The sequence below is a fragment of the Miniopterus natalensis genome, chromosome 9 (assembly GCF_054644295.1).
Source record: "Miniopterus natalensis isolate mMinNat1 chromosome 9, mMinNat1.hap1, whole genome shotgun sequence".
Lineage (NCBI taxonomy): Eukaryota > Metazoa > Chordata > Mammalia > Chiroptera > Miniopteridae > Miniopterus > Miniopterus natalensis.
This window is the reverse complement of record NC_142089.1, coordinates 27505897-27528330: the sequence shown is the minus strand read 5'-3', so window position 1 is coordinate 27528330 and position 22434 is coordinate 27505897. Positions and strand designations below refer to the sequence as shown.

The window sequence follows — 22434 nt, the reverse complement described above, 5'->3', positions numbered from 1 at the left end:
CAAATTTTTTTTCAGTTGACCAATGCAGTTCACACCCACGCTGTTCAAGGGTCAACTGTGAGGCTGGGACTCTGTGTGTGCTAGAGGGCAACTATTGTTACATGTGTATTTTCAACTGCTCAGGAGGTTGGTGCCCCTAACCCCCATGTTGTTTAAGAGTCAGTTGTATTCGAAAGTTGCTAAGAGAGAGGATCTTAAAAGTTCTCATCATAAGAAAAAAAAAATTACTGTGTATAATAGATGTTAACTACACTTACAGTATTTCACAATATATACAAATATCAAATCAGTATGTTGTACACCTGAAACAAATGTTGTGTGTCAATTATGTCTCAATAAAAAATGTTTTAAAAAAAGTTTACAGTTATAGAATCAGAAGTCTCCCTCCCCCCAGTGTTTCAGAGCTACTTTTCATCTAAATAGAATTCTCTGGTGTTTTAAGTCACATCTCAACATATGACCTCCTTCATTTCAGAATGTTGAACCTTCTGACAAGAATCCAATACATTTTGAACTGAGTGCTGAAAGCCAAAATGCAGAAACAGAGTTTTTCAACAAAATTTCTAAGAATCTTTCAATTAAGAGGTAAAAGATACATTTTTATTATCTTTGTTATTTTCATTAGTTTTTGATGAGAAATTAACTCCCCACTTTATTTTATTTTAAATATGTCTATTGATTTCAGAGAGAGGAAGGGAGAGGGAGAGAGAGACAAACATCAATGATGAGAGTCATTAATTGGCTGCCTCTTGCATGCCCCTTATTGGGGATCGAGCCTGAAACCTGGGCATGTGCCTTGACCAGGAATCAAACTTTGATTTACTGGATCACATAGGTCAATGCTCAACCACTGAGCCACGCTGGCCAGGCTCCCCAATTATTTCTGATGAAACTGTTTGGATATCTTATGTGCCATAGATGTCTTTGCTTTAAATTCATTCCTTCTTACTCAGAAGTTGGATGATAATTTTAATAAAGTGACAGCTCTAATACGGTTCTTATTTGAGTTGATTTTTTACATAGGGGGAAAAAAGTATTTGTCAAGCAGCTATCTTGCTTAGGAAGAAGCATCCTGTTTTTGGTTAGTTTGCCTTTTGCTTGTTTCTTTCCTTCCTTGTAGTTTTAAACCTGGGCCTATCAGATAAACTGCTATACAAAAATAATTCATCTACCTAAAAAAAGAGTTTGTTTTAAAACTTTTAAAGGAGATACACTTGGGAAATATTAATTAAACAATGGCTTTTGGGGTCAGTATATACCTTTTGTGGATAAGAAGATATTCCCTTGTACTAGTCAGTGTTGTCCAGAGAAACAACTGACAGAAAGAGAATGTGTGTGTGTGTGTGTGTGTGTGTGTGTGTGTGTAGAGGTTTTTCTGTTTTTGTTTTGTTTTTATTTTATTTGAGAGAGAGAAACACGGATTTGTTGTTCCACTTATTCATGCATTCATTGGTTGCTTGTATGTCCCCTGATGGGACATTGAACCTGCAACCTTGGCATTTCAGGACAATGCTCTAACCAACTGAGATACCCAGCCAGGGCTTAAAGGAATTGGCTCACACAATTGTGGAGGCTTGATAAGTCCAAAGTCTGCAGGGTAGGTTTCAGGTTGAGAAGAATTGTAGTTGGAGCCTAAAGGTGGTCTGCTAGCAGAATGCCATCTTCTTGGGGGAGGTCAGTCTTTGTTCTGTTAATGCTTTTAACTAGATGAGGCCCACCCACATTCAGAGTCTATTGATTGATTGATTTTTTAAAATTTTATTATTATTATTTTTTAAACATATTTTTATTGATTTCAGAGAGACGAAAGAGGAGGGAGGAGAGATAGAAACATCAATGATGAGAGAGTCATTGATCGAGCCTGCAACCTGGGCATGTGCCCTGACCGGGAATCGAACCCTGATCGCCTGGATCCCAGGTTGACGCTCAACCGCTGAGCCATGCCCGGCCAGGCAGAATCTATTGATTTAAATGTTATTTCCATCTAAACAATACCTTCACAGAAATATCTAGAATAATTTTGACCAAATATCTGGGTTCTGTGGCCTCATCAAGTTGACACATAAAATTACCCCTTCATATACCTATTCTAGCTTTGTCATTTATTCTACTGTGTGCCAGATAATATGCTACGGGCTGGGGATATGGTGATATCAAAAACAGATACAGACATGGTCCCTTCCCTCATGGAACTTATAGTCCAGTGATGGAGCATTGGAATATAGTCCAGGACCAATTCCTTAAAGCCCTGGTGGATATCTCCGTATTATTTGAGAGGCCCATTAATTTAATAATTGCCGAATATTTAATAACCTCATTTAAAGGTTGCCTTAGAATGCTGATTTATTATTTGACTCTGTAGTTTAGAAACAGTTGTATTTTTAACTTTCCCTAACACTTGATTTTTTCTGCTCTCAACTTTTTTACTCTAACTTCGGCCTGTCTTTGGCTCCTTCAGTACTATCTGTTTAGTACCTTATGTGAGAAACAAGCAGGTATATGGTTCATTATAGATGGTTGCAGTTATTGAGAAAATGGCTTGACCCTTTTTTATAGCATTCATTCATCTGTCCTTAACACTTGATTCTATAAGTGGGAACTAACTATGATACAAATTTAAAGTGGATGCTACTATGCCAACTATTTATAGAGGCAGCATAACATAATTTGAACTCCAGTTATGATATCAGTCATATCTGTTTTTAAATCCTGGTTCTAAACATCAGTATCCCATCTGTAAAATGGGAATTTATTAGTTTCCACTTGCTGCTGTAACAAATTACCACAAACTTCCTGACTTAAAACAATACGAATTTATTATCTTAGAGTTCTGGAGGTCAGAAGTCTAAAGTGGATCTTTAAGCCTAAAATCAAAGTGATGGCAAAAAAAAGACAGTGATGCATTCCTTTTGGAAGCTTTAGTGGAGAATCTTTTTAATCCCTTTTCCAGCTTCTGGAAGTCACCTGCATTTCTTGGCTGGAACCCTTACTCCATCTTCAAAGCTAGCAGCATGGTATCTTCAAATCCCTCCCTCCCTCCCTCCCTCCCTGTCTCCGTCCCTATCTCTGTCTCTGTCTCCTTCTGTCTCTCCCTCTCTCTCTCTCTCTGACATCTTCTTCTGTCTTCACATTTTCTTCTCTGACTCTGACCCTCTGCTTCCATCTTATTAGGACTCTTGTGATTACGTTGGGCTTACCTGGATAATGCAGGATAATTACATCTCAAGATCCTTAACTTAATCACATCTGCAAACTTCCTTTTACCATAAACTATAACACAGTCACAGGTTATAGGGATTAGAAAGATGCCTGAGGTATACTCTTTCCATCTTTGGGCATTTTAAGTTATCCTCGAAACATGTTCAGTCACTAGAAAACTATATTCTTACAGCTTTGCAAAACCACCTTTACTATTTTAAGGCTTTCTTCAAAATTTTATTGACTATTTATGGAAGAAAAAGCCAAATTAAGTAGACACTTGCCGTTTCTTTAACATTGTTGAAAAACCTTGTCTATTTTCAACTCTGACCAAGGCTTTAATAAGGATCAGTTATTTTTAGGTTTTAGTAAAATGTTTGTCTTGCCTAAAATACTGATGTTATAACTATACAACCTAAAGTTTTTCCTTTTTTGCCTTGGGTGCTAAAAAAGCTCAGAAATGGAATTTATTGGTCAGTGTCAGAAATTTTGTATGTGTTTATCATAAGTATGTAGCAGATACTAAATCCTTGCCAAAAACTCAGGTGTACAAAAAAAATGAGAGTTTTTTCTTTTTAAAAGTAATCGAACTTAATATCTATTTTGAGCCCCTACTCATTGTGCTAAGATATAGAAACCCAGTTTCAGTCAATTCATGGTATACTTTTCCTCTTTCCTCTGGGGTTATGTGTCACTTAGAGAGGACCAACATGCCCGTCGGCAAACATGATTACCATCTCCCGTGCTGCCATATGCTGAGGTGTTTTCATTTGCATCTGGTCTTTGGCTGTAGGTTTGTGCAGGTTCCTGCTGCGATCTCTTTCCCCTGTTCAGGTCACTGGCTCTCTGTGTCATGCTCATGCTTCACTGAGGTGCATGGGATATCATTCTGTGTCCTCCATGTCATTCTTGGGTGTTGGAGGAGAACTTTGTGGGGCTGGTACAGACCCTTCTGTTTAAACGCACCATGCAGATGTTCTCATTGTTTCATTGTGGCACCTTAGCACAGAAAGAACTTCATGTTTGCCTCTCTAGACTACCAGGGCTTGGGGCAAAGGTCTCTTGCTGTCAGATCTTCCAGATCTACCTGGGGTTTCTGTTGTTTTTCCTGCTGGGGAGGTAGGATGCAGGACCCTTTCTTAGGGAATCCATTAATGTCATGGCTTTCTCTGCCTTTTCTTTCCTCTTCCCTAACCCATCCTATTGAGACTTTATCTAGTCTAGGGTGCAAAAAAACCTGATGCATATAGTCTTCCAAATTTTGGTCCTAAACCCTAATTTCAGCTTTTGAAACTCAGTACCAACTCTATGTTCTCTGCTGGGGCATGCCACCTGTGATACAATGAGTACACATGACTAAATGGGAGGAGGTACCTCAATTAATGTCTCAAAGTATTTTCCCATCACAGATATAAGTACATAGGAAAAATAATTCCTTACTTTATTTTCTTTTTTAACAGTGTTTAATACAGTGAATACATATTTATCACCAGATTATAAAGTTTTTTATTTTCTTTTTGGTTAATCCTTACCCAAGGATATTTTTTTCATTGATTTTTAGGGAGAGTGGAAGAGGGGGTTGGGGAGAGAAACTGAAACATTGATGTAAGGGAGACACATCGCTTGGTTGCCTCCTGCACATGTTCCGACTATAGCTGGGATTGAACATGCAGCCCAGGGACATTCCCTTGACCAAGAATCAAACCGGAGACCTTGGTGCTCGGACCAACACTAACCACTGAGCCAAACAGGCCAGGGCAGATTATAAAGTTTTTGATGGCAGGTGCTTTGTCTTATTTATTTCTACATTCCTCAAAGTGGTTAGACAAAAGATGCTCAGTAACTGTTGATTTCTTGTGACATTAAGAATAACTAGGTTAAGTGTGCCATGATCAGGCAAAGGGGTATTTTATTAAGCATGAGTCTGATTGGGCCAGCTGTCTTTGGCAAGTAACAATGAAAAATAAAATAATTTGTGGTTGTCAGATACTAAGTTAAATGATTCAGATACGACTGTGACTTACTAAAGGACTTTCTTCAACTTCAAAAAGAAATAACAAACACTAGATTACTGAAGACTTTCTCATTTCCCCTCTACTCTTTAGGTCTTCCCAAAAGTTATCTCCAGGGAAAATGCCAGTAAATGATCATGACTCTGGTGTTGAAGATGAAGATTTTTCTCCAAGACCAATTCCCAGTCCGCATCCAGTGAGTCAGAAGGTATCACTGATCTTAAAATGTACTCGCCTTGGTGGTTAGAAACCTAGAAGTCTCTTGATGTTAAAGCACTCCATAATGCAACCTAAAACTTACTGAAGTTTTATTCTAAAATATATCTAGCTATATGTACATGGCTATATCTACATATATTATTCCTCACAGGCATATATAATTATTTTATGTAGTTATATATATGCATATATATACACATACACACACACATACATGTATCATAAGTACATATAATTATTAGTCCCAAAGAAAATTGAGACACAGATTGGTTAAGTTACTTGCCCAGGATTACACAGCTAGTAAGTAGTAAAACTGGAATTCTGATTCAGGGAGTTTGGTTTCAGAATCTGGTGCTTTTAACCCATATAGACTCAACATTCTATACTCTGTCACCAAAGTTTGACAGTGGGTCTTATTACCATATTCTGAGAAAACATTCTACTTGCTTTTGGATATTGATTGCTAATAACCCCTGCCATAATTTTTTGATTGCAGTCAACCAGTGGGTTATTTTAGAATTGTACCTTAATTGGACTAATGGCTTACTAGAAGAAAAAGGAATAGGAAAGGTTTTTAAAAATCAGTTATCAAATTATAACCAAATTCACCACAGCGAGTATTTTGTTTACTCTTTTCTGCTCTCTTCTAACTCTTTTAGTTGATATCAGTACAAAAAATAACTGAATAATTTCACATAGTGGAAAAATATTCTGGAATATTTATTAGAAGATTCCTTGTTATTTAAGATTCAGAAACATTTTTTGCTACTGTATCTGTTGAAGCATTTTGCCTGTGATAATTTTTTTTGCAGAAAGGGTAAAAAAAAAAAAGTGTATTGTAAAACAGTTTCTCATAGTGTGATCACAGTGTTAATCAGTGTTCTGATAAAAGGAGTTCCATCATTATATAAGTTTGTGAGATGCTTTGCAGGTGAGGACCTTGTTTATTTTACTCACAATTATATTCCTGTGCCTATGCCTAGCACATAGAAGATGCCCAGAAAATATTCATCAACTGTCTAGATAAAGAATAAACCCTTTTTAATAAGTAACTGGGTATAATTTGGGAAATACTGGTGTAACAAAAGTGAAGCATATATATTTTTCTAAAAAATACTTCTCTTTCATTTCTTTCCCATTTATAGGTTTCTAAGATCCAACCATCAGTTCCAGAACTTTCACTTGTGTTGGATAGCAATTGCATAGACTCAAACCCTCTGCCTAACCCTTTGGAAATGGTGAATAATGAGAATCCTTCTCTGTTGATTAACCACTCTGAACACTTGGAGCCACTGCAGCCCCAGCTTTACAATGAGAGACACAGCCCAGACACTGAAGCTGGAGAGCCCTCCTTGAAAGGGCTTCCAAATCAGCTAAACCAGGACACTACTCCTTTGAGACACTGCAGAGTAAGACAGCCATCTACCCGTAAGAATGAGAACCCCCATATAAGAAACAGTGTTAAACCATCTTCTCTTAATGGGCCATCTCCTGACGCATCTGAAAAGCTTCAAACAATGTCTTCTGGAAATGTACACAAAGAGGAGTATCCTATAAGATCTTCCACATTTCATTCCAGGCATTCTTCTCTTGCCCCGCAGTCCCACTCACACAATTTTATTTTTTCACCTCATAATCTAGGAAAACCAATGGAATTTCAGGTAGCTACTCCTCCATCACCATCTTACTATTCCACAAATGTTTGCAGTTGTTGTCAGCATCATGGCCATATTCAGTATAGTCCAATAAATTCTTGGCAAGGAATGAATACAGTAGGATCCGTTCAAGACCTCCAGTCTGAAGCCCTTCAGAAACATTCATTATTTCACCCAAGCGGATGTCCAGCTCTGTACCATAATGCATTCTGTTCGTGCAGCAGTCCTATAGCCATGAGACCTCAGGGAAGCATGGGGGGTGGTCCTCCCCACAGCGGTGTAGAGCCGTCGCCTGTGGCAAGACTACCTTCACATGTGGACTCCTGCAATCCATGGCCTTGTGCAGCATGCGTGCATACACCCAAGACTGGGCCAGATGATGGAATGATGGGACTGTCTCCGGATGCATATAGGTTCCTCACAGAACAGGACAGACAGCTGAGACTGCTTCAGGCACAGGTTTGCTGGGAGCTTGCTTAGTTCTGTTAAATTCTTGGTATTAAAGTGGTTTCTTAAAAATAATTCTATTTTATGGAGTAGAATTGTAGAATGTCAGAACTAGAAGGCCTTGGAAACAGAATTCTGGTCTTTGTTTTACATATTAGTAAGATGAGGATTGGAGAGAGAAAATAACTTACCTAATGACACATTGCTAATTGGGTGTAGAATCAGGACTAGAAAACAAGCCTCCTTTTTTCTTTTTCGTGTATATCCTAACCTACAACATAATTGTATTTTTCTTTGATTTTTTTACCTCTAATGAAAAGTATATAAGTTTCTAAACTTTTATAGACCACTAAATACATTTAAGGGCTGCACAGTGGATTCTGATACAGCTCTAGTTTATGAACCCATAATATGTGTACTAACCCTTAGAGAAGAGTTTTAGAACCTCTTCAGTGTATCTATACTAGACTTGTTCCACTCATTTTATTCTGAAAGTTTCCTTTCCTGTGGTCTTTATGGCAACATTCTTAGTCTTTTAATGATATTCTTGCACAGTTGAGTATTTTAAGTATTGTCCTTTTTTGCCTTTCCTCACTGACACCCTTCTTCCACATAGCTACCCCATATCCTCCCTTCCTTTCTTTCCCTCCAGTGCAAATGGAAACAACCCAAAATATACTTCTTCGTATTTTTTTTCCATGACCCTGTAACTTTGCAAATATGTGTATAATGGGCATATGTACATATGTGATTTTTTTAAAAATCTTTGTTTTATAAAATTGGAATCATAGTGTTTACATTTTGCAAAAACAAAACAAAAAAGATAATGATAATTTTAAAATTCTGCCTTCCCCAGCCAGGCGTGGCTCAGCGGTTGAGCGTCGACCTAGGATCCAGTCAATCGGGGTTCAATTCCTGGTCAGGGCACATGCCCCGGTTGCAGGCTCGATCCCCAGTCGAGGGCATGCAGGAGGCAGCCAATCAATGACTCTCATCATTGATGTTTCTATCTCTCTCCCTCTCTTTTCCTCTCTCTGAAATCAATAGAGATATATTTTAAATAAATAAAATAAAATTCTGCCCAAAAATACTTTAGATATGATACCTGAGAAAAATTGAGCTTTGCTGTTTTTTTCAAATTAGGCAAATTAATTGAAATTGTAAAATGTAAGTTGGATTTTAACAAATTATTATAAACATTCGGCAAATCTTTTAGTGTAGCTTAATACTTCACATTAAAGTAAAGCTTCTGCCCGGCCGGGCATGGCTCAGCGGTTGAGCGTCAACCTAGGATCCAGGCCATCGGGGTTCTATTCCCGGTCAGGGCACATGCCCGGTTGCGGGCTACAGCTGACCAATGACTCTCTCATCATTGATGTTTCTACCTCTCTCTGTCCCTCTCCTTTCCTCTCTCTGAAATCAATAAAGATATATTTTTTAAAAAAATAAATAAATAAAGCTTCTCATTTTTTTTCTTTTTAAAAGATTTATAGAGGCTAAAAATCTCAGTTATTTGGGATTTATTTAATTAAAATATAAATTATAGATTACTGGCTCTGATCTAGATTATCTGAATCATTATACTTAGATAATATAAAATATGATACAGAAAATGCTTTATGATAAATACATGTAATATTTTGCTCATGTAAATTTTTAAAAACTTTTTTAGGTAACATTTAAATTTTTTAAAAGTATAACACATTTTCTATATAGTGTATATAGAACTGTCTTATTCTGCATAGGATTTTGTTGTAATGAAGTATAACCAATTTTCTAATTGATCTATTATTTCAGCAGTTTGAAGTTTCTGCTATTGCAAACAATGAATTTGATTTTTAAGTGAAACAGGAGTAAAATGTAGGATTGAATTGTTAACATTTAGGCTTTTCTACATGAGTGTCAATTTATGAATGCTAATCTAAACATTTGTATGTTTTCTATTTTATTTTATTTTTTAATATGTCTTTATTGATTTCAGAGAGAGAAAGGGAGAGGAAGAGAGAGATAGAAACATCAATGATGAGAGAGTCATTGATCGGCTGCCTCCTGTACACCCCATACTGGGGACTGATGCTCAACCTCTGAGCCACGCTGGCTGGGCTGTTATCACTTTTAAATTTACAAATAGCCCAAAGTGTTTCTTAATAACGAATGTTAGTGATTTAATACATTGAATAAGTTTATGGTATTATCTAGTTGAAATGTAAGAAAATAAATTTCAGTTATTTATAACTGGGGCACTATGTAATTCATATTTAAATTCAGCTGCCAATTCTGTTGATTACTTCCCTGTCAGTTTAAAGTATGTTTTTAATTGATACAGATTCAGCGTTTATTAGAAGCACAGTCTCTTCAGCCCTGTTCCCCAAAGACAACCACCCCTCAAGACACAGGGCAGACTGGAAGACCAGTGGAATTGGTTTCCATGGAAGCACAGTCGTCCCCTGGTTTACACATGAGAAAAAGTGTAAGCATTGCCGTGAGCACAGGTAATTTCTTTCTTTTCTTTTTTTTTTCATTTGCAAGGAATTTTTTTAAATGCTTTTTATGTCTACTTTAAAATGTTTTTACATTGAAATTGGTGCATGGTTCAAATAGAACCAAAATACAGGTAATGAGAATGTAACTTTTTAAAGTCTTTGTAAAATAAAACTATACCTGAAAACAGATATGAAACTACACAACATAATACATTGTTTTTGCTACTTTCTCAGGCTGGACCCAGTTTTAATAAGAGAAATCATCTATGGTTTGAGGGATCAGGGAAGGCTTCATCTATGCACTGTTAATTGAAAATGGGCCTTGAAGGGTATGTAGGATTTTAGTAGGTGGAATTCACAGATTAGGTAGAGAAAATAGTACGGGCTCAGTGAACAAACACAAGGCTCTGAGTTGTTCAATACCCTACATTACAATGTTATGGAGAGCCTTTTTTACATCTTTCACAAAGGACTATCTACTTTATTTGGAGGCCTTAAAACAATCAGTAATGTAAATGACATGTTTGCTTACATGTTTACTCACCACCACCATGAGATCTTCAAGATCAACTTTGTGTCCCCAGGGTCTAACAAGATGTCTAGTATATAGGGTAGTGATTGATAAGAATGAAGAGTCATGTAAGATATTGATACTATTTGATAATTAATTGGATGTAGCAGTTGAGGAAGAGGGAGATTCAAAAGTTACTCTAGCTAAATGCATTGTGATATCTTGGATTGGATTATGGAACAGAAAAAGAACATTAGTGGAAAAATTGCTGAAACCCAAATAAAGTCTACCGTATGAATTAATAGTAATGTACCAATGTTGGTCTCTTGATTTTGAAAAATATATAATGGTAATGTGATTTTTAATGTTTAGTTGAATACAAGATTAAATCATGCTTTTATTAATTTATTTTCATAAAATTATCCAAGTTGGCCCTCAAAGGAGAATCCATTTTGACTTGGATTTACTTTTTGGTTTTAACTATTTCTTTAAATCATTTTATATCGCCGTATTTCCCAAATTGTAGAATGTATACCACTGAGGTTCAAAAGTTGGCTTGGGGTGGTATATAGGTGAATATTTTATACTTTGGCAATATATTTATTCTTAGGAATCCTGGAAAAATATAATGCTTCAGATCTGTGATTTCTTGGAAATGATGAAACTATGTAAAAAGAAAGTGAGTTGACAAAAATAGCAAGCAAGTAATAATACATGCAAATAGTTCTGCAAATAATTGTGCAACTGATCCATAAAGTTTGGAAACATTTGATTTTTAAATACATGCCTGAAACATCCCTAATACAACTTTATAAATATTGTGTTTTTCCCAGCCAGCATGGCTCAGCGGTTGAACATTGACCTATGACCCAGGAGATTGAGGCTTGATTCCTCATCAGGGCACATGCCTGGGTTTTGGGCTGGATCCCCAGCAAGGGGCACGCAGGAGGCAGCCGATCAATGACTCCCTCATCATTGATGTTTCTATCTTTCTCTCTCCCCCTCCCTTCCTCTCTCTGAAATCAATAAAGGCTTATTAAAAAAATATATATATATTGCATTTAAGTATCAAAATCAGAGAGCCTAGGGACTTGTATTTTACATATTTTCTCCTGTTTTTCAGAACAGCAGTTTTACACACACACACACACACACACAATTGCATTAAAAATCTTAATATGTAAACCACATCATTTGAGAGCTGCACCTCTTGAAGAATCAGGGCCCAGAATGTCTCCTCTCCTTTTGTACCCCAGTTTTCTATCTTTTCCCCTTCCACTTAACTGACATTTCTGAGGAAATATAATCTGAAAACAGTTTTAGGTAACTGTGTTAAAATAATTTAACTAGTCTTACTTAACAAAGGTTTGTCAGAGAATTACTTTTGTAGTGGAATATTTGTTTCAGTATCTGTTAAAACATTTAATCTCCAGGTGCTAGCTTGTTTTGGAATGCAACAGGTGATCATCAGAAGCCTGACTCTCAGTTGAAGCAAGATGATACTAAGATTTCCAGTGAGGACATGAATTTTTCTGTTGTTATTAATAATGAAGTCACTAGTCCTCCAAGTAGTGCATCTTCATTAAAAGCAGTTGATATTCCGAGTTTTGAAGAGAGCAACATTGCTGTGGAAGAAGAATTTAATCAGCCACTTTCTGTATCCAAGTAAGGCACCTCTGATTCAATATTCATCCTACTTTTTTTTTTTAAATTCTAAGATTCTTTTGGTGATCTAACTCATGTGCATGCTAACTCATGCATACATCTATATCTACATTTATTTCCATATGTATCTATCTGTACTTGAAAATCCTTGACTTCATACCAATCCTCTGATTCCAATCCTACATGCCTTTTTCTTATTTAAAACTTCTGTCCGCAGCAGTGAGAAACCTGGCTCTTGTTATGTACGCTATGCTTAGTTGTTCGATCCTAGCATACACATAAAGTAGTTTCAGAATTACTAAGAATTCTGAATTTACTAGAGTATATTTGTTTACAGTTTTTATCTTTAGCCTTACAATATCCAATGAAAATACCTTTTTTCATAGTTACTTCGGTTAGTTTTTCTTCCCCGTTCCCTTATGTGGTTGTGTTATTTGTTTGCAGTGCCATTAGATGTTACTGTTTGTATTCCATCTTGAGGTCCCTCCATATTCTGGTTGACTTCATTTGTTTTGTCAGTATGTGAAACAAATTCTCCTTTTTCCACCTCTTTTCCCACCCTATCTCTTTGGTTACTGGCTTATCCTTCCTGTATTTCTTTTGTACAAATGAGCACATATATCTGTATTTTATGTTCTTTCTTTCTTACAGGAAGTGTAGAAAAGTAGCATGCCTTAGGTACTCTCCTAAACTCTTCTCTTTTCATTTGGCAGTGTATATTGGAAATCACTCCAAATAGATTCCTAGAGATCGTCTTCATTTTTAATAGCTGTATAATATCCCATTGTGTGGATGTACCATAGTTTAACAAAACATTCTCCTATTTATGAGCATTTAGACTGTTTCCAATATTTTTCAACTATAAACAAAACTACAGTGAATTACTTTGTTCATGTGTATTTTTGAATTGTTTTAGAAGGGGAATTCCTGCATCCAAAGTTACTTGCATATGTAGTTTTGTTAAGTATTACCAAATTTTCCTGCAGAAGGGTTGTACCAGTTTGCATTCTCATCAGCAGTATATGACATTATCTGTCCCCCCAACAGCCATGGCAAAAAAATATGTTGTCATATTTTTTTAAAAATTTTTTTACCTGTCTGATTAGTGATAAATGGCATCTTGGTATTGTTTTAATTTTCATTTTTAAACTTATAAATGAGTTGAATCATTTTTTCATGTTGAGAGTCATTTTGATATATTTGTGAATTATCTGCTTGCCTTTCTTATACCATTTTCTATTAGAGTTTTGTCCTTTACCCCTCAATTTTTAAGTGTTCTTTATATATTAGAGATGTTAGCTGATTGTGATATATGTTGTGAATATTTTCTTCCAGTCTATCAGTTGTCTTTTGACCTTGTTTGATGTTTTTTTGCCATGTAATGATTTTTTACTTTAGGTAGTCAAATTTATTGACTTTTTTCTTAGAATTTAAGATTCATTTCAGCTAATTTTTATTGAGGTTCTCATGTACCAAATGAGTGTTTGGCGCTTCATATCAAGTTAAAATCAAACAATATGGAAAAAATTGAAAATAAGCTGAGTTTTAAAGAAGTATGATTAGAAAAATCATACCATATCTGTAAAATGAAATAATATGTAAAGATTAAAACTTATTCTTAAAAATACTTAACAAAAGGGGAAGATACTCATGATATAACATTAGGTTTTTAAAAGCAGCTTCCAAAGCTATAATACAGTTTTTCAGAAAAAATATATATTTATAGAAAAAAAGCATAGATCCAAATATATGAAATGTTAACAGTGGTTATCACTAGGTATTAAATTACCTGTGACTTTTATTTTCTTTATACTTTGTATAACTTTAAGCAGTCATCTAACTCTAACCTTTGTGCCTCAGTTTCCTCATCTGTCAAATAGGGATAAAATGTAGTATCTATCCCATAGGTCTTTTTGGTAAGGATTATATGAGATGGTGTACTTTAAACAGTGCCTGGCCCTTTCTGCCAGCTAATATTTATTATGACTTTTCTCTATTTTCTGCAATAACCACAGATTACTCTTCTTACAAGAAATGTTTTAAAATAATGCTTCCCATTGCCATTTTTAATGTACATATTCCAATTTTGAAAGTAATAAATGCTTATTGTACAGAATTTGAAAAATACATGAAAGCATAAAAAAGAAAAATACCACCAAGTATGTAATGTGATTATAAATGGCGGCTTAGGAACTCATTTGACAAGGATCTTAACTATGTTTTAAAACTTGAAGTAAACAAATAATATATTAAAAATTTTTAGAGTATCTAAAAAATGCTAGATAAGCCTTTAGTATCTTTAAACTCTAAAAATTTTTATTGCATCAAGTTCAGGAGAAATCAACAGGTTGTTTTCCAAATTTCCAAGAAAGTTGTCTAAATATATTATAAATACTATAACTCAAAAAGATATCATGACCCAGCTTATATCAGCCTATCAAGAGTAGATGCTTATCACTAAGAGCTGAAAATACAAACCAGAATGCTGCCTGAGTCTTACCTCTTTCTTCCAGAGTTATTGCACTTCAAATATATGTGAACTTGAGAACTAACACTTACATTATATATATCCTTTCAAGCAGCTCTTCCCCAGTTGTCAGAAAAGAACCTGATGTGCCTGTGGTCTTTCCCAATTCCCTGGTGGCAGAGCGCGCAAGCATGTGCTTACAGAGTGGACCAACAGAGGGTGCTAGTAACAACTCTGAAACTTCAGGGGAACCAAAAATTGAGCAAGTAATGCAACCCTTGCCTCATCAAAATACAGATAACCAGAAAATATACCAGGATTTATTGGTAAGAAAATGTAAAGCATTTCATCTCCTGTGAGATGGTTATTTAGTCTAGGATGTACTAATCAGGACTTTTCTATCTTTAAGCTGATTGGGACCTTGATATAAAAAGATTTTCTACAAATTAATGATATATCATTTCTTTCTTTTAGCTTTTCATAAATTATAATAACCTAAATTCAGTAATTTACTGTAAGCTTGCCAGTTATTAGGTACTTAGATGGCCAGGATAAAAAGCCTTATTTTAAAAACATAAATGTTGATATTAGACCACATTTAGACTGAAGTTAGTACCATAAAAAACAAGCAAGAGTTTGCAGGAAGTTTGAACATTGGAAAGAAGTAGAATATTTATGATAATATTTACTGATTTCAGTTTGGGCAAGCAGGATTTTGTTGAGTACTTAGCCTATTCTAAGAAAGTGAACTAAGTAAAGTAGATAATATAAAAGATGAAGATCACAGTCTCTGCTCTTGAGAACCTAGCGGAAATAACACATGGATACCAGTAACAAACACAGGGCAGGTGGAGAAGTGCTGTAAGCAAAGGCAGCACAAACTAAAAAGGGATAATTCTGATTGGAGGAAATAGTTGCCTTGGAAAAGTTCGAATGTGAACTGGGTCATGAAGGTCACATAACCCTGGCTGTCACTTCCATCCAAATTGTAGACTTTGGAACATTCGGTTTCTTCATTGCAATCAAAGGCTAATTACGCCTATTTCACAGGCCTCTAAGTATTCCTCAGTGAACACATTTATTATTTGCCTGCTACGTGCTAGACTGCACCTGTGTGCTCATCGAATGAAATATGCTTTAATGCCAGGAGGACAGAGATAGCATTCATTCTCACTCAGAGCGAGAAAAGAAAGGAGTCAGATTCTGAAGGTCATAGAGATCTACGAAAGGTATAACTGAAACGTCATTTTTCAAATGAGAGCATGATTTAAAACTTTTGTTAAAGAATTTACTGTAGCCCGACCGGGCGTGGCTCAGTGGTTGAGCATCTACCTAGGATCCAGGCGATTGGGGTTCGATTCCCGGTCAGGGCACATGCCCAGGTTGTGGGCTGCAGCCGATCAATGACTCTCAAATCATTGATGTTTCTATCTCCCTCTCTCCCTCTCCTTTCCTCTCTCTGAAATCAATAAAGATATATTAAAAAAAAAAGAAAGAAACAGTAAAAATTAAAAAAAAAAAAAAAAGAATTTACTGTAAGTCCTGAAAACACTTGAAATACTACTCTCAATCTATTGGTTTTATTAAAATGAACAAGTTCTGAACAGACATTCTTTTTTCTTTTTTTTAAAATCAGGACAGAAACTTTATTCACAGATGTTGAGAATTTACTTTTGAGATATGTTGATGCAAGAAAATGGAAGTTTATTATTATTTTCCTCCCTTTGAATCATTTTTATTTCATTTTTAAATTTATTTGGGTGACATTGGTTAATAAGATTATATAGGTTTCAAGTGTACATTCTTATGATACATAATCTGTGTATTCCATTGTGTGCCCACCACCCATGAAGAGACATTCTAAGTTTCCTCTAGGGCCTGATGGAATCATTCATTAGGATGGGCTGCTTTTATTTAAAAACCTGTAATACTTTCAAATGTTCTTGATACTTCAGATGCTATTTTACTTGTTCGTGGCCTTATTTATACTATTATTTACATTTTTGTTTTCTAAGATTGTTAACAGTCATTTTTCAAGTATGTCTTTTTCCTTTTCATCAGGGTCAAGTGAACCACCTATTAAGTAACTCCTCCAAAGAAACTGAGCAGCCATCTACCAAAGCAGTAATTATTAGCCATGAATGCACCAGAACCCCAAAAGTTTACCATGCAAAGAAAAAAAACCATGATTCAGGCCTGGTGGACAAAGATTGTGTTCTTAATGCAACCCTTAAGCAACTAAGAAACCTTGGTGTAAAAATTGATTCTCCCACTAAAGTGAAGAAAAATGCACATAAAGTGGATCACGCCAGGTAATTTTAAACTTTGTTTCAAAGGGTGAATAAGTTTTAAATGTATTGCAGCAGTCTCATGAGAACAGGTATAAGCTTGCCACTCAGTTCAATTGATTTATCATTTGTTCAGGGCCTGCTAAATGTCTGATGAATAAGAAATCATATTCTTCATTTTAGTAGGAGAGGGGGTTACATAAGTAATTACAGAGATATTGTGAGATGTCTCCTGGGTAAAGATGCCAATGAAAAGCTCTGGGAGTCTTGGGGAAAGAAAAATGAGCTTTTATTCATTCTGGTGTCTGGAAAGTTCCTGGAGGGATAGTGTCTGCCAGCTTCTGGATATAGGCAGTTGTACCATCTGAAAGGCAAGAGTATGGTCATGTGGGCCTTACCTGTTGCTCACCAGTTCCAGCTTGTATGTTCTGTTCAGATTCCTCTTCATCGAAGATGACCTTAGCACATACTTATTTTTAAAGAGGGTAAAATCTGTAAATTACATTGTTCGGGTTAGCATGTTTTCTGTTAATTATTTTTGTTGCTGTATTTTAGTTACAAAAGTAATAGTCTCATGATTTAAAAAAATATATCAAATAATACACAAGAATATCAGATACAGTATAAGAGCCCCTACTCCCCAAACTTCTCAGTCTGACTCTTCCAAGGTTACTTCTCTGGTCTGTTTTATATTCTTCTAGAAATGTTCAAGTATATACATGTGTGATGAGTGTGATGATTTCGGTTTTCTTGCTTAACGTTTATAGCTTACTTTTCTTTATAGGCACAAGCAGTTCTTTCTCATGCATTTAAACAGCTGCATAAAATTCTGTGGTACCCATGTACTATAATATAGTGAACCCTAGTCGTCTATTAATGACCTTTTAGTCTGAATCTCTTATTTCTTATCTCAAACAATGCTAAGTGAACATCATTCTACTACTTTTACAAGTATCTTTGCGGGATAGATTCCTACAGGTAGGCAGGATCAAAGGATGCGTGCATGTGAGGTTTTGGTAGATATTGTCATTGCCTGCCAAAACAGTTGTACCAGTTTATTTTCCTGCCAACAGGGTAGGGGAGTGAGGTTAGCATTTGTGAGACAGAGACTATATAGCATTGGTTGGAACGCACAGATCACTGCTATCTATGTGGAACCCTTACGTTTAGCATGGCTGCCTATAGGCAGTAGTTTTTAAGTAACCTGTTTCTTCACAGTGGCCACCCTATTTTAATGTTTCTAGTGTGAAACATAGAAATTAACACATTTTAGTATATAATGAACTTACTGAATACAAGTTTTTATTTGCTTTTTCAAATGATTTACATTAATATCTATAGATATATATTTTTAGTATGCACAAGTTCTCTGATTTAATATGCAAACTGCTTATAATTTTAGGAAATATGCAAAGAAAGTAGAAAAGGACTGTATATTCAGCAGATATTATCATTATAATACATCCTAAAAGAACAATGTCTAGATAAATTGGTAGTATCTCTCTCATCTTTTTCTGACAGTCTCCAAAGCATTAAAGGTTGAGGAAGAATTCCTTACAAAGGCCAGCATTATTGAGCATACTTTCCCATCGCTTGGTGATGGCATCACTGGTTTCAGGGAATATTAATGATGAGAATGAAAATACCTGATAGTTACTTGGGTTTTGTAGGGGTAAGGACACACATGGTGGCAGGCACATACAAAACAGATGAATTTCTTCATTGAATGATATGGAAAGTCATAGCCTGTTCTGTGACTAGAGTATACTGTTTACCACAACAAATAGTACACAAAAGACTCTAATTTTTAAGGAACAGAAAAACTGATAGCAAAATATAAGTTGCTGAATACAGTATAATGGAATGGTGGGCATAGAGCCTGATCTCAGCTTGCCAGTCACTAGCTGTTCAACTTAAGGAGATTCCTCAATTTTCTCAATGGTAAAATAAAGATAATAATAGTATCTGCTTCTTTTATTCATTTGGTAAATATTTTTTGAGTGCCTGCTACCAGGCACCAAGGGATACTGCAGTGGGAGACAGAAACAGACAAAAATTCCTGGGCTTTCATGAGGGAGCTAGACAATAAATAAGAAATGTGAGTTAGGTATTTATGGAAAGCCATAAGTGCTAAGGAGAAAATAGGAAAGTAGGGGAAGGGAAATGGGAGGTATTGGAATAGACAATAAAGTTGAGATGTTTGATATGGATGACCTCCCTGAGAAAGGTTTCTGTGGGATTAAATAAGATAGTGTTTAGCAAAGTGCTGGCACATAAAAGGACATCCATAAAAATTAGCAGCTATTATTTATATATGATATAAAGGGGAAAGTAAGTCAACAAGTTAACATTAATGAGATAACACAGCCAAAGTGAGTTGAAGGTTATACCTAATGAAAGAAAATCAACGCACACACATTAGTCCATAGACAGAGACTGGTTGATGTTTTTATTCATTATAGATAGAATCTCTTCAACTATGAAAAATTTAATATTCTGAGCTATTTGCCAGAGCTTGTAATTTTATCAAGTGTGTTTTATTTTTGTTTACACTTTTTTACTTTACCAATATTTACTTTACCCAATGACTTTTACAGTTTGGAGCCTGTATTTTGTCTTAAAACCATGACTGTTGTTTAAATTTAGGAAAATTAATTTGTGTTCCTCTTTCAGTCTGTGAATCATAGATTGCCTTCTAGATTACCATATTTATCCCTTGAATGTATCTGGATCATCAAGACTTAGCACTCAGCTAAAAAGTACCATGAGGCTTAAAGCTGAAGACCGTTTGTTACTGTCATAGAATGGAACACATTTAGAATAACACTATTTGGTACTCAAAATAAGATAAATGATGGCCTACTCCATTGTGTCTTTCAGTGTGTTGGCGTGTATCAGCCCTGAAGCAGTGATCTCTGGATTAAACTACATGTCATTTGCTAATGTTGGCATGAGTGGCTTAAGCCCTAACAGTGTGGATTTGAGCATGGAGGCAAATGCTATAGCTCTGAAATATTTAAATGAAAATCAGCTGTCACAACTGTCTTTCACTCGATCAAACCAAAATAACGGTGACTCATCCTTTAGCCTTCTACATATTAATACAGACAGGAACACAGTGGGGCTTAGTTTAATTTCACCAAACAACATGTCATTTGCAACCAAAAAATATTTGAAGAGATATGGACTCATACAAAGCAGTGAAAGTAGTGAAGATGAAGAGGAGCCTCCAAAGAACACAGAAAACAAGAGTGAACAGTTATTGAATCAAAACCTCACATCCGTACCTGAGCAACTTGATTGTCAGAAGGAGCCTTCTAGGAATGCCTGTGAAATAATTAATTGTAATAACTGTGAATCCTTGGGTACCCCCACAGATATGTCAGTACTGAGAAATATTACAAATGCAGTTGGTCAGCCAAAAGCAGCACAGCGGTTCAATGAAAACCCAGCTTGCTTATTAAAGAACCTTAAATCAAGTCCTGCAGTGAACCTCCGAACTGGAAAAGCAGAGTTTACCCAACATCCTGACAAAGAAAATGAAAGGGACACTCCATTTTTTCCTGAAAGTTTGAAACCTTCTGAAACTTTAAAGCAAATGAATAGTATGAATTCTGTAGGCACCTTTTTAGATGTAAAGCGTCTCAGACAGTTGCCCAAATTATTTTAAACCTTTAACTTGTTGCCCTCCTGATATGAGGACAGGGTATCTTCTGAAGACACTTAGAGAAGCCAGAGCCTTTTGGTAGTTTGAGGATTCCTAATTATTCTAGGGCTCACCCTGTTTTTTGGTAACAGCTGATTTCAAAAAGCTGAGCAAGTGACCTGATTGTCTATAAGATGGCTGGCTAGTAGTATGGCTAAGTTCTCTTTGTTAGAGAGCTTTCAGTGTCACTGAAACCTTTTTAAAAAACAAACCCTGAGAATAGTTGTTTCAACAAATTTAGGTAAACACACTATCCAACCCTGGATCTGAGCTGTGCTTTATACTGTACGTTTTGAAAAGTATTTTCCTAGCATGTTTCATCTCTGCATCTAGCCAGTATCACCTAAAAGAGCATAAAGTCATCATGACCTTGACTAAATTAGCTAAATCAACCCTTAATTTAAGGGAGAAGTTTTGTTTTTAAAAAATAATTTAAGATCTTTTTATTCAAGGAGTGTATATGTCCTCTTAAGATCTATATTTGTTAAATCCTGTGGAAGTAAAACTTTTGCTATATAGTGAATTGAAGTAATGTAACATGTTCAACATATAGCACAATCATAGAATAAGAAAATTACTGGGTATGAGTGTTTTATAAACTTTGTCTTTCAAATGCTTTAATTTTTTGATAGAACTAAAATATCTATTAAATTTAATAAAAATGTCTAGATTGACTGTTCTCCTTTGTCCTCTGCTATAGCATATCCTCCCCCTCTTTAAAAAAAACTTTAGACCCTAGAAATTTACAAAAGTAGTACAGAATTCGGGTGTACCCTGCACCCAGTGACCTCCAATGATAAGTAATATCTTAGATGACCATGATAAATTATTTAAATCAAGAAATTGGCATTGGGTATAGTATTAGTAACTTTTCAGGTTTCACAGACCTTTCAGGTTTCACAAGTTTCTACACCCACTCATTGATTGACCTTTTGGTATATAGCTCTATGAAATTTTATCACTATTATAGCTTTACATAACCGCCACCACAGTCAGCATACAGAAAGAACTGTTCCATCACCCCAAAGAAACTAGTTCTACCCTCCTTCCAACCCTAACCCCTAACAATAAGTGGTCTGTTCTCTATTACTAGAATTTTGTCATTTTGAGAATCTTAATATAAGTGGATTCATAGTATGCAGCTTTTTGAAATTGGTTTTCATTCAGCATAATGTCCTTGAGATGTGTCCAAGTTTTTGAATGTATCAATAGTTGCTTCCCTTCCACCCCCACCTTCTTAAATATTAAGTTTTAAATTACTACTGAATATAAATGAAAAAAATCCTCATTCATTTGAGATTTAACTTCTGTTGAAGTTAAATTAAGGTGTCATTGCCTTATATAAAGTGTGATGTATAAACTGGAAAGAAATGGACTTTGGATCTCTAAAATACTTTCCAACCCAACATGGTGGCTCTGCTGTTCCCCACTGGAGCCAGGGGACCATTTGTGCATCTTTTCCTTCAGCGTTGCTCTTTCAGGTTAAAATTAAGATGAGTAAATGGCAAAGATGATTCTGTGTTTCCCTTTGTTTCCATAGGCATTGTTTGAGGCTTTAGTTAATTTAATAAGTAGCATGAAAGTCCACTTATGGACTTCATTGGAGTAAAATGTTAACAGAATTGTCAGTGCCACTGTTTAACAGAGCACCGTGTGTTCTGTTTAACTTTTAGCCCTCAGTGTTTCACCCAAGAGAATGTAGGTACAATTTATATTGCACATTACTGGAAAAAAACAGGGAATGTTAGTGAATTAAATAACAGTATCAGCTATACCACTATCA

General features: G+C 35.6%; 1 protein-coding gene across 3 annotated transcripts in view; it reads left to right on the top strand.

Annotated features, from left to right (window-relative positions):
- Positions 1–21330, top strand: part of STIL (STIL centriolar assembly protein) — a 40144-nt gene extending 18814 nt beyond the window's left edge. For 2 of the 3 annotated variants that reach the window (XM_016199299.2, XM_016199301.2), the window contains 8 exons: positions 476–585; positions 5304–5418; positions 6575–7543; positions 9858–10023; positions 11959–12190; positions 14770–14983; positions 16719–16969; positions 19826–21330. In XM_016199299.2, the coding sequence (XP_016054785.2) occupies positions 476–585; positions 5304–5418; positions 6575–7543; positions 9858–10023; positions 11959–12190; positions 14770–14983; positions 16719–16969; positions 19826–20615 (2847 nt within the window). In that variant the 3' untranslated portion in view covers positions 20616–21330. The remainder of the gene's footprint in view (positions 1–475; positions 586–5303; positions 5419–6574; positions 7544–9857; positions 10024–11958; positions 12191–14769; positions 14984–16718; positions 16970–19825) is intronic. The other variant, XM_016199300.2, reaches the window with a different exon arrangement.
- Positions 21331–22434: the final 1104 nt, after the last annotated feature.